The 17,475-nt window shown below is 63.6% G+C and overlaps 1 protein-coding gene across 24 annotated transcripts in view; it reads left to right on the top strand.

The window, feature by feature from the left end:
• KIF1A (kinesin family member 1A) overlaps positions 1–17,475 on the top strand; it is an 89,554-nt gene that overhangs the window by 41,561 nt on the left and 30,518 nt on the right. For 13 of the 24 annotated variants that reach the window (XM_070787060.1, XM_070787059.1, XM_070787058.1 and 10 more), the window contains 10 exons: positions 451–526; positions 2,673–2,752; positions 3,004–3,110; positions 3,956–4,039; positions 8,563–8,743; positions 8,815–8,887; positions 9,029–9,122; positions 9,877–10,025; positions 10,517–10,695; positions 11,940–12,077. In XM_070787060.1, coding sequence (XP_070643161.1) covers positions 451–526; positions 2,673–2,752; positions 3,004–3,110; positions 3,956–4,039; positions 8,563–8,743; positions 8,815–8,887; positions 9,029–9,122; positions 9,877–10,025; positions 10,517–10,695; positions 11,940–12,077 — 1,161 coding nt within the window. Of the gene's footprint in view, positions 1–450; positions 527–2,672; positions 2,753–3,003; positions 3,111–3,955; positions 4,040–8,562; positions 8,744–8,814; positions 8,888–9,028; positions 9,123–9,876; positions 10,026–10,516; positions 10,696–11,939; positions 12,078–12,769; positions 13,034–17,475 lie in introns of all 24 variants that reach the window. The other 11 variants (XM_070787041.1, XM_070787043.1, XM_070787042.1 and 8 more) reach the window with 1 other exon arrangement.

Raw genomic sequence — 17,475 nt, 5'->3', positions numbered from 1 at the left:
GCTGGGGACCAGACCATCTGATGGAGAGGTGGGAGCTGGGGGGCTGGGGACCAGACCATCTGATGGAGAGGTGGGTGGTTGGGGCTGGGACCAGGCCATTTAATGGAGAGGTGGGTGGTGGGGCTGGGACCAGGCCATCTGATGGAGAGGTGGGAGCTGGGGGGCTGGGGATCAGACCACCTAATGGAGAGATGGGTGGTGGGGCTGGGACCAGGCCATCTAATGGAGAGGTGGGAGGTGGGGGACCAGGCCACCTGATGGAGAGGTGGGAGGTTGGGGCTGGGACTCTGTGCCCAGCTCTGGGGTCTTGCAGCCAGGGCTCCCACGCCTGTCACCAGTGGCCCCACTGACCTGACCCCCAATCAGGGGAGCAGTCCCTGCAAGGGGCACCTGAACCCACAGACCAGATGAAGCCCTGTGTGGGTGCTGACCCCTCACTCTGACCCCCAGGGAAGCACTGCTGGCCGAGATGGGCGTGGCCATGCGGGAGGACGGTGGCACGCTGGGGGTGTTCTCTCCCAAAAAGGTAGGAGCCGATCCGTTCCCTGGGCTGCCCTAGCATGGATGGAAGGGGGACCTGCAGCCCTCGGCAGCTGTCAGCTCCTGGGGGCAGGGAAGCGGGCTCCGGGGACCCGGCCACGCTCACCCACAGCCATTCCTTCCCTGTGTGGCCCCTCGCCGCCCCCCAACCCCTGCTCACCACGGGATGTCTCTGTGGCCGAAGGACATCAGAGAGGTCACTTAGCTGCCTGAGGGGTGGGCTGGGCCCCTTAGGTTGAGACTGGGTTCCTGAAACAGTGGGAGCCAGCACCCCCTCAGGAGCCTGCAGGGTGGGGCTGGGGGACACGAGCCAGGAGCCAGCTGTCCTCTTGGAGGTTAGCTGAAGTAAATCCAGCCGTCCCAGGAGGGACTCCTCTTCTGCACCTAGCCCGGCTTGCCCATGGCCCAGGACCTCACGTGGAACCAAGCCCCACCCCCTGTTCTGTAACTCAAGTGGGGCAGAGCATGAGCACTGGGGAAAAGTCTCTGTGGTTCTAGAACACAGACCCCCCCTCCTCTGCCAAAGATCGCTAGACCCTTAGAGCCCTTAGGAGCCGCGCTTCAGGCCCGGAAGCCTTCCTGGAGGCAGTGGCAGCCCGCTGTGGCCCCAGCACAGGATTCCTCAGGCCCTGGCCCTGCCGCTTCTTTAGCAAGGGAGTGCCTGGCTGACTTTTTATCTCACAAAAGGGCTTCTGTGTTTGCCTGTCTTGGAGCTGGCGGCACATGAAGCCAGTGCTGTGCCGCTGGGGCCCCAAGGGAAGAGGAGAACGGGGCACCTGTGTGAGGGCTCATCCCTCAGGGTGGCTGCTCCCTGGGGACAAAGCTGGGCCCCCCCTCAGGCTGTGTCTGCACCCCGCCCGCTAGCCAGGGAGCAGCACGTGTGGAGGCCCAGAGGCAGGAGGGAGGGTGCCTGGGGCCATGGGGCCCTGGGCGGGGGGCAGTGGCGCCCTGGGGGTGCTTCACATCTGTCCAGATAGGCTTTTAGTTTTATTTGGGATTCATTACATGTGGCAGGGCGCCCTGTCCATGGGAGGGGTGCCTTGTCCCTCATGGGGGGTGGCGCTCTGTCCCTGGGAGAGTGCTCATGGGAGGATGCCCCATCCCTGGGGGATGCCCCGTCCCTGGGGGGTGCCCTGGGAAGTGTGCAGAGCTGGGGTACAGGGTACACAGGCCCTCGGGGCACCAGTTGCGCAGTCTTTTGGCTTTGTTGGTGGCAGAGGGATTTGTTGGTGGCACAGGCCTGGACACTGACCAGGAGGGGGCTGGCCCTGGAGACTGCCCCAGATGTCTCCTCTGGAGACGCGTAGGACACTCTCCCGGGAACAGGGTGGCTGGAGATGGTCTGTCCTGTGTCTGATGACCAGGTCGCCCTGACCCTGTGCTGAGTACTGAGGGGCCCCAGGGGTTTGTACTGAGGGTGTGGACAGCTGGCCCCAAGGAGTCAGGTGGGAAGCGGAAAGCTGTCCAGCCTCGCCATGCTGCAGAGTCCTTGCCGGGACGGGGTGGAGGTCGGGAAGTATTGGGGCCCAGAGAGCCTGAGGGAGAGCAGAGGAGGAGGGGCGGAGCCTGCTGTGGCTGCTCTGGGCACAGGGTGGGCAGTGCTTAGACAGGGCCATGGGGGAGGCACTCCCCTTGGCCGTGACTCGCGCTCTGGTAGACCCCTGGTGAGGACAGGTTGGGGGCGTCCGACCCGGCTGGCTCACAGCCTCTCTGCTTCTCGGCCTCCAGGTCCCAAGCCCCCCTGCCTGGCACCCTCGCCCCCTTCCTGGCTCCTGGGTCCCCCTGGGGCCTCAGCCCCTGGGTTGGGATGGGGACCTCTGGTCCTGTTTTAGTGGAGGACTGGGCCCAGGCCCCACGGAGCCCAGACTTGCCCTGCACATCCAAGCCCCGCGCGCCTCCAGTGCTCAGAGCTGGACTCCCAGCCCCTCCAGAGGTCCAGCGTCCCTGAGTGCTACCCCCAAGGCTCTGGGGTTCCCATCAGAGTCTCCCCTCGTCCTCTAGGCCAAACTAGGGGACACTGTGTCCCCATGAGGCCGGGCCTAGGGCTGGTGGTCCCAGGCAGAGAGAGGGCAGCAGGTGGCCAGGGCCAGGCTCCTGCCCTCCCCAAGAGAGGTGACCCCCTGTCTTCCCAGACGCCACATCTGGTCAACCTGAATGAGGACCCGCTCATGTCCGAGTGCCTGCTCTACTACATCAAGGATGGGATCACCAGGTGGGGGTCGGCAGGGCACAGGGAGGGCGGGGCACGGGGAGGGGCGCTGGTGGCGACACTGCGGGCCCCTCTGGGCAGTGCGGCTCCCCGTGGCCAGGCCGTGTCGGGGGGTAACCCGTGCCCCTACTTGTGTGCTCTCCAGCCGTTCCCTGTAAGGGCTGGGCATCCAGGAGGCTGTGGGGGGTGGCGTGGGCCGGGGGGCGGCATCACGGTGTGCTGGGCCTGCGGTGCTGACAGCCAACTGCACGCAGGGTGGGCCGGGAGGACGCGGAGAAGCGGCAGGACATTGTTCTGAGCGGGCACTTCATCAAGGAGGAGCACTGTGTCTTCCGGAGCGACTCATGTGGGGGAAGTGAAGGTACCACCTCCCCCGCTCTGGCTTCCTAGTCAGTACTAGGAACCACCCCGGTTCTAAAGGTGCTTGGACAGTTGGGCTGGGGACCCAGGGCTCCCTCCTCAGATGGGGGGGGGCCAGTCGGGGCATTCACAGGTGGGAGGGCAGTGAGCCCAGGTCAAGGGGACAACTGTTCTCAGGCCGCAGCTTCCCGCGGGCTGGGAATGGCCATCTGTCCATCTCCCTGGCCGGCCTGCCCTTGGGTCTCCGTCACCGCTGCAGTCTTCCTTTTTGAGGAGGTACCTGCTGTCACAGCGGCCATGGCCCCCAAGCTCAGTGCACGCTCCCTGGTGGGCATCCGGCCAGCCTCGGGGCTGCAGACCACTGACCTCTCTGTGATCGGGCCACTTCAGGGAGGTGGCCGTAAGCTGTTTTGAGGACATTGGTTCTCCCACAATTCTGTCCCCAAAGCTCTCCCTGCCCTCGGGGGGGTAGACACAAAGACAGGAGGGGCTCTGGGACTCCAGCACCGTCCCTCCTGGAGACCCCGTAGGGCAGGGTGGGTGCCCGGCATGGCCTCCCTGGCTCTGACTTGGGGTCCAAGAGCCTCCCTGCTGGGTGTCACCTCCCTTGCCTGTGAGGGGCTGAGATGCCCCACCGGCTTCTTTGAGGCCAAGTCAAGGTGCCGCAGAAAGGAGGCACCTGTGGGGGGCCACAGTTGGGTGCCAGGTGCCCAGGTGGGTCGAGCCCCCCTCCACCCTGAGAGCTTGCTGGACTCGCACTGAGTCCAGCTTTTTGCTGGACTCAGTGAAACAGCCATGGTGACAGCCCCTCACAGTCCTCCTCTCTGTCCCTTACCTGTCCTGTAGCTGTGGTGACCCTAGAGCCCTGTGAAGGGGCGGACACCTATGTCAATGGCAAGAAAGTCACGGAGCCCAGCGTCCTGCGGTCAGGTACAGTGGTGGGGGGGGTCGCCCCACTCCCCACGCCTATGCACCCCTGCTCCCAGGCTGTGGGGCTGCAGGCACCTGGCCAGCTCATAGGCACCCCGGCTGCACCGTAGGGTTGGAGGTGGTGGGCTGAAGGCTGTTGGCGGCAGCGCTGAGGTGGAACTCCACGAGGGGCCCTGTCCCAGAGCCCTGGCGGGATGGCGGGGAGCCTTGGTAGAGCAGCCACCGGGGTGTGGGCTGCACGACCCCCACACCCTGGCCCCCTGGCTGGGCCTCGTGCCCTGGTGTTATAAAACATGCAGGAGGAAGATGTATGTACACACACACACAGACGTGTATATACTGCTGTATCTGTCTACCCATCTACCGAGGGACTTATTCCATGGAATTGGCTCGGGAGGTAGTGGGGGCTGGACAGACAGGTCTGCAATCTGCAGGTGAAACTTTCTCCTCAGGGACGTCTCTGTTTAGCTCTTAAGGCCTTTTCCCAAGGGGCGAGGCCCATCACATCCTGTGGGTGGTCTCCTGTCCTGAGGTCACGTGATTGGAGGTGCCACCTCAGCTACAGACGTTCCCCCACCCCAGCAGCACTTACATCAGTGCCCGAGCACACCACTGGGTCCGCTCCCTGGCCAAGCTGACACATGGACAGACTGTCATGTCACCGTGTCTGGGTGACACATGGACAGACCATCATGTCACCATGTCCGGGTGACACGAGACAGACTGTCATGTCACCTTGTCCGGGTGACACACGAGACAGACTGTCATGTCACCGTGTCCGGGTGACACACAAGACGGACTGTCATGTCACCATGTCTGGGTGACACATGAGACGGACTGTCATATCACTGTGTCCAGGTGACACATGAGACAGTCATGTCACCATGTCTGGGTGACACATGAGATGGACTGTCATGTCACCGTGTCCAGGTGACACATGAGACAGTCATGTTACTATGTCCAGGTGACACATGAGACAGTCATGTCACCGTGTCTGGGTGACACACGAGATGGACTGTCATGTCACCGTGTCCAGGTGACACATGAGACAGACTGTCATGTCACCGTGTCTGGGTGACACATGAGACAGTCATGTTACTATGTCCAGGTGACACATGAGACAGACTGTCATGTCACCGTGTCTGGGTGACACATGAGACGGACTGTCATGTCACCGTGTCTGGGTGAAACATGAGACGGACTGTCATGTCACCTGACACATGAGACAGACTGTCATGTCACCATGTCTGGGTGACACATGAGATGGACTGTCATGTCACCGTGTCCAGGTGACACATGAGACAGTCATGTTACTATGTCCAGGTGACACATGAGACAGACTGTCATGTCACCGTGTCTGGGTGACACATGAGACAGACTGTCATGTCACCGTGTCTGGATGACACATGAGACAGTCATGTTACTATGTCCAGGTGACACATGAGACAGACTGTCATGTCACCGTGTCTGGGTGACACATGAGACGGACTGTCATGTCACCGTGTCTGGGTGAAACATGAGACGGACTGTCATGTCACCTGACACATGAGACAGACTGTCATGTCACCATGTCTGGGTGACACATGAGATGGACTGTCATGTCACCGTGTCCAGGTGACACATGAGACAGTCATGTTACTATGTCCAGGTGACACATGAGACAGACTGTCATGTCACCGTGTCTGGGTGACACATGAGACAGACTGTCATGTCACCGTGTCTGGGTGAAACATGAGACGGACTGTCATATCACCTGACACATGAGACAGACTGTCATGTAACCATGTCCGGGTGACACGAGACGGACTGTCATGTCACCTGACACATGAGACAGACTGTCATGTCACCATGTCTGGGTGACACACGAGATGGACTGTCATGTCACCGTGTCCGGGTGACACATGAGACAGTCATGTTACTATGTCCAGGTGACACATGAGATGGACTGTCATGTCACCGTGTCTGGGTGACACATGAGAAGGACGTTGTGTCACCGTGTCTGGGTGACACACGAGACAGACTGTCATGTCACCGTGTCTGGGTGACACATGAGATAGTCATGTTACTATATCCAGGTGACACGTGAGACAGACCGTCATGTCACCGTGTCTGGGTGACACATGAGATGAACTGTCATGTCACCGTGTCCGGGTGAAACATGAGACGGACTGTCATGTCACCTGACACATGAGACGACTGTCATGTCACCATGTCTGGATGACACACGAGATGGACTGTCATGTCACCGTGTCCGGGTGACACATGAGACAGTCATGTTACTATGTCCAGGTGACACATGAGATGGACTGTCATGTCACCGTGTCTGGGTGACACATGAGAAGGACGTTGTGTCACCGTGTGTGGGTGACACACGAGACAGACTGTCATGTCACCGTGTCTGGGTGACACATGAGACAGTCATGTTACTATGTCCAGGTGACACGTGAGACAGACTGTCATGTCACCGTGTCTGGGTGACACATGAGATGAACTGTCATGTCACCGTGTCCGGGTGAAACATGAGACGGACTGTCATGTCACCTGACACATGAGACAGACTGTCATGTCACTGTGTCTGGGTGACACATGAGATGGACTGTCATGTCACCGTGTCCAGGTGACACATGAGACAGTCATGTTACTATGTCCAGGTGACACATGAGACAGACTGTCATGTCACCGTGTCTGGGTGACACATGAGACAGACTGTCATGTCACCGTGTCTGGGTGAAACATGAGACGGACTGTCATGTCACCTGACACATGAGACAGACTGTCATGTAACCATGTCCGGGTGACACGAGACGGACTGTCATGTCACCTGACACATGAGACAGACTGTCATGTCACCATGTCTGGGTGACACACGAGATGGACTGTCATGTCACCGTGTCCAGGTGACACATGAGACAGTCATGTTACTATGTCCAGGTGACACATGAGATGGACTGTCATGTCACCGTGTCTGGGTGACACATGAGAAGGACGTTGTGTCACCGTGTCTGGGTGACACACGAGACAGACTGTCATGTCACCGTGTCTGGGTGACACATGAGACAGTCATGTTACTATGTCCAGGTGACACGTGAGACAGACCATCATGTCACCGTGTCTGGGTGACACATGAGATGAACTGTCATGTCACCGTGTCCGGTTGAAACATGAGACGGACTGTCATGTCACCTGACACATGAGACGGACTGTCATGTCACCATGTCTGGGTGACACATGAGATGGACTGTCATGTCACTGTGTCCAGGTGAAACATGAGATGGACTGTCATGTCACCTGACACATGAGACGGACTGTCATGTCACTCTGTCCAGGTGACTTTCTAAGAACGAAGAGACTTTCCCTGGCTCTGCACCCCAGCAGAACTGACACATAAGACAAACTGTTGTATCACTGTGTCTGGGTGACTTTGCTGTGAATGAGGGCACTTTCCCTGGCTCCGCTGACACATAAGACAGACCATTGTGTCACCATTTCTGGTGACTCTGCTAAGAACGAAGGGACTCTCCCTCTGCCCCAGCTGGGGTTACAGAGGGAACACCCCCAGCCTGACATCCAGACCTCTCTGGCTGCTCCAAACGGCCCTCCGTGCCTTTGTGGTCCTGGCATGCTTTGAAGGGGGACGCACCACACATCCTGGACCCAGGGGCCTAATGGGGCCGCCCGTGGCCGGCATCCTCGCTTGGTTGAGCCAGGCAAGGTCAGGTCCAGAGAGCAGTTTCTGTCTCCCTTGTCACTTCAGGATCAGTGCCTGCAGGCTCAGGGCAGGGCCTAGGCTGGGAGGGGAGCGGAACTCAGGGGCTGGAGGAGGAGCTGCCTGCAGGCTGGGGGCCTCTTGTGGGGAGTGGGACTGAGCCGGGTTTGCATGCCCCAGAGTAGAGCTGTGATTCCTGGAGAAAGTCAGAAGGAAACTAGGCGGTTCATAGAGACCCCTGCCTCCAGGCAGGATAGTCCCGGGATGGCTGGCACTGCCCTGGGGGCACTTGTGTGCCTTGGGAGGGTCCTGCCGACAGGGTGGAGCCTGGCTCTGGAAACATGCCGGCCCCTGCTCTGCTGCCATTCAGGGGACAGCCAGGAAGGGAAGTGCCCGGCAGAGGGGCCAAGCCTAGCCCTCAGATGGGGGGTGCCGCGCCCAGGGCATGGGACAGGAGGCCAGGCTGTCCTGGGAGTTGCATGTGCGGGGTTGTGGAGAGGATGGGATGGTGGAGACACCCCACGACTATTCTCAAACATCACTGCTGCTGGGAGGAGCGGGGCCCAGGGGAGGCTCAGGGAGCATGAGGAGGCTCTCGTTCAGGTCCTGGTAGGGGAGGAGGCCATCCCGCAGGGGACAGGTGAGGGGGATGCTGGTCAGAGGAGACAGTGGGCTGGCTCCTGGATAACTGGGGGCCCCCTGTGGAGGGTGACGCTGGGACCCCGGGGGGACTCCTCCCCTTTCCCCTCCCCTCCCCTGAGGCCCCCCAGACCAAAGCTTCTCCAGCTCGGGCCTCGGCCCTGTCCCCGTCCCCCAGGAAACCGCATCATCATGGGCAAGAGCCACGTGTTCCGGTTCAACCACCCTGAGCAGGCGCGTCAGGAGCGCGAGCGCACGCCCTGCGCAGAGACACCGGCCGAACCCGTGGACTGGGCCTTCGCCCAGCGCGAGCTGCTGGAGAAGCAGGGCATTGACATGAAGCAGGAGATGGAGCAGAGGTGGGCGGGACTGCCCCTCCCAGTCCCCTGCCGCCCGCCCCATGCCCCACACTCACGCACTGCTCTTACAGGCTCCAGGAGCTGGAGGACCAGTACCGCCGGGAGCGCGAGGAGGCCACCTACCTGCTGGAGCAGCAGCGGCTGGTGAGGCGCCCCCACCCCGGGTCCCCACTCCCCCAGCCCATCGCTCAGCCTCCGGAGCTGGCGCGGGGGGGCCGTGTCCGGCGGGGAGGGCCACAGGCGGCTGGTCTCCGTGTGGAGCCACAGGCGCGCTTCTGTGCCCAGGACTACGAGAGCAAACTGGAGGCCCTGCAGAAGCAGATGGACTCCAGGTACTATCCCGAGGTGAACGAGGAGGAGGAGGAGCCGGAGGACGAAGGTGAGGGGTCGTGTCCGGCGCAGGGGCGAGTGGGGTCTGCCTGGGGCTGGGGAGGGGTCTCCCTGAGGAGATGGGCCTGGAGCCACTCCCTGCAGGTCGGCTGGTCTGCATCTTTGCCCGGGGGACCCCGATCTGCAGGCAGGATTTGGGAGGCTGTGCTGCAGCAGGAAGGCACCTGTGCACGCACACATACACACTTGTGCACACACGTGCAGTTCTGGGGGAGGCAGCCTGGAGCACGAGGAGGACGGGGTGGGGTCCCGTGCGGGCACCTTGCGTCCACCCAGCCTGTCTTGCCCGAGGGGCTCTAGCGGTCCTCCCGGATCAAGGTCTCTGCTCGGTTTGGGAGCGTTTGCCTGGGCGGCCCACTGCTGACCGCAGCTGCCGGGCGGAGGACCGCCCGCAGGCAGGGTTCACATCCAGCTCAGCCTTGGGTCAGCTGGTTGGCCCTTTCGCGGATGTGACCTGGACACCCTTGTCTGGACTCGTCTACCTGGGTGGAGGGCAGGGTGCCAGGCCGCAGCCCGTTTTCCTGCCCCCGCCCCACTGCTGCCCCCAGTCCTTGCTGAGCTCCGGCCTGACTCTCAGGCCCTCGAGCTCACGGCGGGGGTGCGGCGGTCCCTCTGGGGCCCGAGGGCCGCTCCCCGAGGCAGCTCTCCCTGCCCGATCCCTTCCCGAGCACCCAGACAGTTGGTGTGACCCTGGGGGCCCTGAGACCCCCGCCCCCATCGACCGGGCCTGCCTCTCCGCACAGTCCAGTGGACCGAGCGAGAGTGCGAGCTGGCACTGTGGGCCTTCCGGAAGTGGAAGTGGTACCAGTTCACATCATTGCGGGACCTGCTGTGGGGCAACGCCATCTTCCTCAAGGAGGCCAACGCCATCAGCGTGGAGCTCAAGAAGAAGGTGGGCCGGCCTCACCATGCCACGCCCCCGCCATGCCATGCCCTGCCCTGCCACGCCCCCGCCACGCCCATGCAGCCACGTTGATGCCACGCCCACGCCACACCCCTGTCACGCATGGCAGGCTCATGCCACGCCCTCGCCATGCCACACCACAGCCCATAGCAGGCCCTGCCGTGCCACACCACGCCACACCCTGCCATGACCCTGCCATGCCATGTCCCTTACACGCCACGCCCCACGTCCTGCTATGCCAAGCCCCCACCATGCCATCTGCACCGTCTGCCGTGGGCACCTTTCCAGCCCAGTAGGACCCCCAGCTGAGCGGCTCTGCCTCCCTAGGCTGAAAGGAGGCCAGTGCTGACCAAGGGGAGCGCGTAGGCAGGCTGGAGCGCGGGGGTAGTGGAGCTTCCTCTCCAGCCACAGGAAGGAGGCTATTCCGGGGCTGGGCTCCACCTCCAGGGGCTGACAGGTGTCATCTTCACCGGGCACAGGTCCAGTTTCAGTTTGTCCTCCTCACGGACACACTCTACTCCCCGCTGCCACCTGACCTGCTGCCCCCGGAGGCCGCCAAAGACCGAGAGACTCGCCCCTTCCCACGCACCATCGTGGCCGTGGAGGTCCAAGACCAGAAGAACGGGGCCACCCACTACTGGACGCTGGAGAAACTCAGGTGCGCAGGAGGCGGGGTGAACGCGGATGTCTGGCGGCTAGTTTTCCTGTTTCAGTGTCTTTTTAAATTGGAAGGAAGTACGCAGGATCCAGGCTTATGAAGGGATCTGTGTTCTGCTCTGCCAAAGCCAGGCTGAAGCTGGAGGAAGGGGTGGGTGAGGTGCTGGGGGGAGGAAGGCAGGTGCTCCTCTGCCTCGGGCGGAGCCTGGGCATGGCGGAGGGCAGGGCGGGTCCCCTGAGGACGGCCAGTCTGCCCTCCCCTCTGCCTCCAGGGCCCCACGCGCCCACCCTGCCGCATGTGCCTGACTCTTCCTGGGTGAAGGTGACTGGGCGGGGCTTTGCCTCAGGAGAAAAGTTTACTGTTGCTCAGCTTCCCCTGGAAGGAGGGACACCCGCATGCAGGGGAGGTGCAGGTGTTGGGGACGAAGGGGGGTCTCACTACGGCCTCTTCGAGGCGTTCGTGGGCATAGCTGGACAAGGTGAAGGGTGAGGACCGGCCGGTTAGAACAGTGCTGGAGGCTTGGGGCAGGGGCTGCCTGGTGGCCTGGCCCTGCACCCGGAGATTAGGGCAGGGGAACTGGCTGGTTGAGTGGGCTTGGGCCGGGTAAGGGGGTCTTTGCTGTGGGGAAAGGGTCTTCCCAGGCAGCGAGGCCCCAGAGACATCAGAACACTGTGAGACACAGGAAATGAAGAACACAGACGCAATCACACGTGCAGCCACGCACGTTCACACACGTGGTCCCGCTCACCCTCAAACGCAGGCACTTGCACACCAACCATGGATGTTCGCAGGCGCACCTGCCCCTGGCCTCCGAGCTGCAGCCACTCCTGGAAGATGAATGACCCCCCAGGCTCTTCCTGTTGCACCTGGGCCCCCCAAGGGAAATATCCCTCATGGGTGTCTCTCCCACGGCCTGCTGGTCTTCCAGGCTGATGACTTGGGAAATGCCTTGTTCCTCGTGTCCTATCACAACTCGTCCTTCGCTCAGCAGCTCCCGGGGCTCCGTGCTCGAGTCCGGGTCCCCCCCACCCTGGCTGGCCCCAGCCGCATCCTCTGCTGACACCCTGCAGCTGTCACTGGGGTTAACAGAAGTGTGTGGTGAACGTGTGTTGAACCGCAAGCCCCTTGCTCACGGTCAGCCGATTCCGAGGACTGTGGAGGGTCTGTCCGGCAAACGTGCTTGAGCCGAGGGCAACCCTGAGCAGGACGGTCTGCCCGGGCCCACGCTGACCTCTGCCCCGCAGGCAGCGGCTAGACCTGATGCGGGAGATGTATGACCGGGCGGCCGAGGTGCCCTCCAGCATCATCGAGGACTGTGACAACGTGGTGACCGGAGGAGACCCCTTCTACGACCGCTTCCCCTGGTTCCGGCTGGTGGGCAGGTGGGTGTCTGCCTCTGGACCGGGCTGAGAGATTGGGAGAAGACTGGTGGGTGACTGGGAGACTGGTGGGTGGCGGGGGCCTGGGCCCTGGCCCTGACACGAGGCGGGTGCTGGCCCTCCTCCATCCCGAATCCCCAACCCTGGTGCTCCCTGGTCTGAGTTCCCCCCCCCAACCCCATCATCCTCTCCACACACCAGCGGGCGCTGATGGGGAGGGGGTCTCCGCATTGCCACCCACCTCAGCTTCGGGGCCATAGCCCTCAGGCGACACCTGTCCATGGGTGAGAATGGGGCTTGGTCGGGCCTTCTGGGTCAGCGGTGGGGCGTGAGTGCTCCCAGAGCCCAGAGTCCACGCCTGTTGTTCCTGCCTCCTGGGCTGGGGGCTGCACCCAGCCCCTGCCCCCCGCGGGGCGTGGTTTCTGAGGCTTCAGTATGGCCAAGACCTCGTCCATGCCCGGCCAGGACCATGCCTGCCAGGACGTGCCGGGACCTTCGGGGCTGCGCACCGTCCCCACGGGCGGGTGTGCGTGTCCACGCCTGGGGACGGCGCACCTGGGCCACCTCGTCTTTGGAGGCGGTGCCCTCGGTGGTCTCTGTGTCGGCCGGGCCACACGCGGCCGCCCGCCCGCCCCACCCCGCCGCCCCCGAGGAGCCGGTGTTAACTTCTCTCTGTCTTGTCGCACTAACCCCAGTTCAGTCGTCTCTGGCTGCAACAGCTACCCTCTTCTCAACACATGCATGAGCGAGCGCATGGCTGCTCTCACCCCCTCCCCCACCTTCTCGAGCCCCGACTCCGACGCCACCGAGCCTGCCGAGGAGCAGAGCGTGGGGGAGGAGGAGGAGGAGGAGGAGGAGGAGGAGGAGGACCTGCAGGACGACGTCTTTCCGGAGCACGTGCTGTGCGACGGCCGGGACCCGTTTTACGACCGGCCCCCCCTGTTCAGTTTAGTAGGAAGGTTGGTGAGGTTGAGGACGGCATGCTGGGAAGGAACCAGCTCTTTTGCACAGGAGCACTGCTGTGGGCACCGTGGGCCACCGCAGGGCGCCGCTCTGGCGCGGGGGCAGGCAAGGGCTGGCCTCCCTGGGGAGCGAGTGAGGCCGCGAGTGCGCCCCTGGCCGTCCCGGGGAGGCCCAGCCGGGGAGGGTGGGGACCCAGTGACAGAGGAGGCAGGACGCCCCGGGGCACAGGCTCCACGCAGGGGGCCTGTCTCTGCAGAGAGGCCTCTGGAACCCCGGGGGGAGCCCCCACCCCCGTGCAGGGGGCTCGGGACGTTTGGAAAAGTGGGGGCAGGCATCCTTGCGCCCCCTCGCCCATCAGCTGAGGCTGCTGTCCCTCCTTCTGCTGTTTTCCAAAGGAGACAGAGGGTCCGGGTCTGCTCCCAGTGCCCCCCAGCCACCATCGTGGGAAGAGGAGCAGAACCTGGAGGAGGCCGTCGGGGGGCAGGGGGGTCTTGAAGGAAGGGCTGAGCCTGGCAGTGGGAGGGCCTCCCTCTGAAGCCCTGGGCAGCCTGGCCTCTCTCTGAGCCAGTCTCCATCTAAGATCGAGACCACCCCATCCCTCCTGACCTTCAGGCCGTCAGCACTGGAGACACGCTCCTGGCCTTGTGCCCTCCGGGGAGGTGCCCTTTCGTGGAGGAGAGGCAGGGATTAAGGGTTCCAGACAGGAGAGAGACCAGGTCCAGGAGGGGCACAGGGCTCGCCCTGCGGGCGGATGGGGCAAGCACAGTCCATCTGTGTTTCTGTCACACGGAACAGAAGCCAGGAGGAGAGGTCTAGAAACCTCGGCTCACAGAGACTGAATTTACACATTCTGTGTCTGCCGAGGTGGAAGATAGCTTCAACAGCAACCTTTGTAGGAGTCTGGGATTGCTTCCTGGGCTAGGCTCAGGGGAGGTTTTGGAAGTCTTGACCTTGGAGCGCCAGTGCTGAAGCGGTGGCGAGGCTGGCCCCCAGATAACGGGGTTTGTTCTGGGAGCCCTTGGGTGCAGCTGCTGAAGTGGAAGCCCTCTGGTTCCTCTGGGAAGGAAGCAGGCTCTCTCGAGGGGGTCGCGGATTTATTCTGACTCGGTCTCCCTGAGTGGGGGCTGCTGGCCCCCTGGCTCTCTCCTGAGATGCTCCAGCCCAGCTTCCTGCCCTACTGACCCAAGCGAAGGTGTGACCCCCGGGGCTGGCCCCATGCGGCCTCTCAGAAAGCCCGGCTGCACAGGCCAGGGCAGCTGGGTGTCAGGCAGGTGTGGGGTCACTGGGAGAAATGGGGGTGGGTTCTTGCAGTCTCAGCCAGAAAGAGCTGGGTCCTTCCCACACTCCCCCCGTGATCTGGGATGTTACGAAACAACCACAACCAAAGCCGCGCGAGAGGCCAGCTCCCCACGCGGCCGTCTGCGAGGGGCTTCATTTGGAAACGTCCTGATTTTTCTGGTTTGGCAAGAATTGGCTTTTCCCGCGCAGCAGCTGTGCAGGCCCAGCCCTGAGAAGGACCCGTGTGTGGTTCCCTTTATCCTTCTGGTAGCCGCTGGCTCTCTCTCCAAAGCTTAAGCGAAATTGGGGCGCCCACTCTTGCCTCCCTCCGGAAAGGCTTCCGTGGCCCCAGCATGCGTCTGCACCTCACCAATCTCGTGGTTAGCGCCGCCTCCTCCGCTCCCCCACGCTCCGCCCCGGCCCCCACCTCTGCCGCCCCCTCTGTCCCTGGCGGGTCTCAGCCTGCTTCAAGGTGCCCTCGCTTCCGAGCACGGGGTCCCGGCGGGGGCCTGCTCCGAGTCCAGGGTCAGCCTGCGTGCCGCTGCGCTGGGGGGTGGGGTGGGCTGGCCCGGGGTGAGGAGGTGGGCCTGAGGGCTCAGTCTCCCCCGAGATCCTCCCCGCCTGGACCTTCGCTCTCAGAAGGGGGTTGGGCAGGGGAGCCGCAGAGAGAGGAGGTGAGGGGCTGACCGTCTGGGATGGACGGTCCCGGGGAAGGAGGACAGGTGCCCCCTACTAAGTGTAGGATCCAGGATTCTGGGCAGAAAAGCGCTGGGCCGGTGAGGCCGAGCTCCCTGGGTGTGCTCTGCGGGCCAGGCTGCTCAGCCCGAGTGGTCTCCAGCAAGGCGTCAGGCCACCGTGTGCGGGTGGGCGCACCGTGGCCGGTGGGGTCCTCCTCACAGGGCCAGGCTGCTCCGGCCCCTGGGGTGGTGGGCGCTGCCGTTCACTTGGGCGTCTGGAGGGCCCGGCCTCTACCCCTCGAGCCCCACCCTCTCCCATCCGCGTCAGTCGGGGTGGGCCTGGGGTCTTCCTGCCCCGACCCTCGAGGCTGGTGCTGGCACCAGGGGCAGGGGCTGTCAGGCCCGGGGGTCCCTTCGGGGTAAAGGTGGTGTCATCGTCCTGGGGAGAGGGGCAGCTAGAAGAGAGGGTCCTGCCAGGCTGCCGTGCCCTCTGGAAGCCCTCGCCCAGGGCTGCGTCTGATACGTGTGCGAACCTGCCTGGTACCCCCAGAAGTGTGGGGACCAGAGCCCCCCACGGCCGGCAGTGAGGTTCAGAGAGGGCGAGCGTGGCCGTGGACTCGGGCGTCTTTTTCTCTGTGAAACCCCAACCTCCAGCCAGGGGGGCCCTTGAAGCCCCCAGCCCTGCTGTTTACCATACCCTAAGCGTCTGGGTTTTCTTTCCTTTCCGATGTGGGAAAATCCCGTGATCCGATGCGGGGAAATCCCGGAGATGGGGACAGACTTGATTTGCCTAACGAACCTTGAGTAAGCCGGTGGGCGCTGGGGTGCGGAGCCCACAGCCAGGAGCTGCCCCAGAGCCGGCCTGGTCCCGCCCCAGCCGAGCCCCCAGACTTGCTGTCCCTCGGCCTCCGTCTCCACCTGCGGGACGGGCTGCGGAAGCTGTGGTTCGCCAGCCCCAGCACCACTGCTTAGACCTCCGGTGCTGTGTTTGAGCCCCTAGAAAGACAACGCCCCCAGTCCAGCTGAGGCATGCCGTTGGGGAGGGAGCCCCAATGTCTGTGTTGAGGTTGAGTAGAGGGGACCCCCGCCGCCTGCTGCGTGGTGCTGGGGGCTCCAGCGCCGGCCTGGGTGGGCCCACAGGGGCCGTCACACATGGTTTCTCCCCTGGAGCTTTCGGTGGCAGGCTGCCAGTGGGATGGTTTGAGCCTTAGGACTCACGGGGTGCGGCCCCCTTCGATGGGAGGGCCCTGTGGCAGGAGGCGCCCCCTGGAGACCGCAGGGGGCGTGTGCAGCCGCGCGGCCGTCGGGGAGCAGGGACGCCTGCCTGCCGCGGCCCTGCTGTGACTGCCTAGGACTGCCTAGGGCCTGGCCTCCATGGGCTCAGGAGCAAGAGGGCTGACCTCCTTCCTCTCATTGCCCCTCAGGGTGGTCCCGGGTCCCCTGCAGGGTGCTGCAAGAGGCCATCAGGGAGCCGGGAGCCAGCGCCCGGGGGGCTGCCCCCTGAGCCTTCCAGGAGGCGGCCCCGAGCCTAGAGGGCCCTCCTGGCTGGTGGCCCTTGGACAGCCTGACGCTCTGCCTCAGGAAGGCATTGTGCCCTCACTAGCCCACAACCGAGGCGGTGTGCCCTCCCCGTGGGTCCTCCTGTGGGTCCCTGCAGGGTGCAGGGGTGTGGGCAGGCCCCCCGCCCAGCGCCTGGGGCTCCGGGAAGTCTCCCGACCCTGCTTTCTGCAGAAGGCTGTGCCCAGGGGCAGGCAGGGCTGGAGGGCAGCGCTGACTGGGCCCCACACCTGGGGGCTGCCCCACCCAGTCCCCTCAGCCCTCTGGGGCAGGACGGGGCGGCTGGGCCTCAGGCGAGCAGAGCCGGCTCTGTGTCTGAGTCCTTGCCTTGTGCTTCCCCTTCTGGACCCCGTGACTTGGCTCATTTCATGGTCGCCCCCCCCCCCACCCCCGGTTTCCATCAGAGAAGCTGGGCCAGGAGCCCAGGTGCCTGGGAGGGGAGGCTCCCCGTCCTGTCCGAGGTGGGTGCCGGGCGATGCCCTCTGCGACTTGGGTGAGGCCTTCCATTCTCCGGGCTCCAGCGTCTCTTGCTGGCTTCTGCTTACCTGTATAGTGGCCGGGGCAGTGGGCCTTAGTGCCCGCGTGCCCCCGGTTGGGCAGAGGTGCCCCTCATCCAGTGAGCGCACTGAAGGGAGAGGCCACGGGGCGTCCTCAGAGAGGCGTGTGCTGGGGAGGGGGCTTCCGCCTGCTGGAGGGCAGGGGGCTGCAATGGCAGGCCCTGGGAGGCTGCACCCTGGGGCGCCTGGGGCCCAGCTCAGCCTTCGGGGGCCCAGAAAGCAAAACCAGTCAACAGAGGTTGTGCCTACTGGTATATTCGGGCCAATGGGGAGAGCTGTGCAGAAAGCGGCCCGGAGGCTGAGACGTGGGTGGCCGTGCAGAGGGAGCAGACAGACTGGGGTGTGAGGCCAGAATGGGGCTGGGCCCAC

This window comes from Bos indicus, chromosome 3, assembly GCF_029378745.1.
Source record: "Bos indicus isolate NIAB-ARS_2022 breed Sahiwal x Tharparkar chromosome 3, NIAB-ARS_B.indTharparkar_mat_pri_1.0, whole genome shotgun sequence".
Classification (NCBI taxonomy): Eukaryota; Metazoa; Chordata; class Mammalia; order Artiodactyla; family Bovidae; genus Bos; species Bos indicus.
The sequence above is the reverse complement of the archived record's forward strand: the minus strand, read 5'-3'. Positions and strand labels throughout refer to the sequence as shown.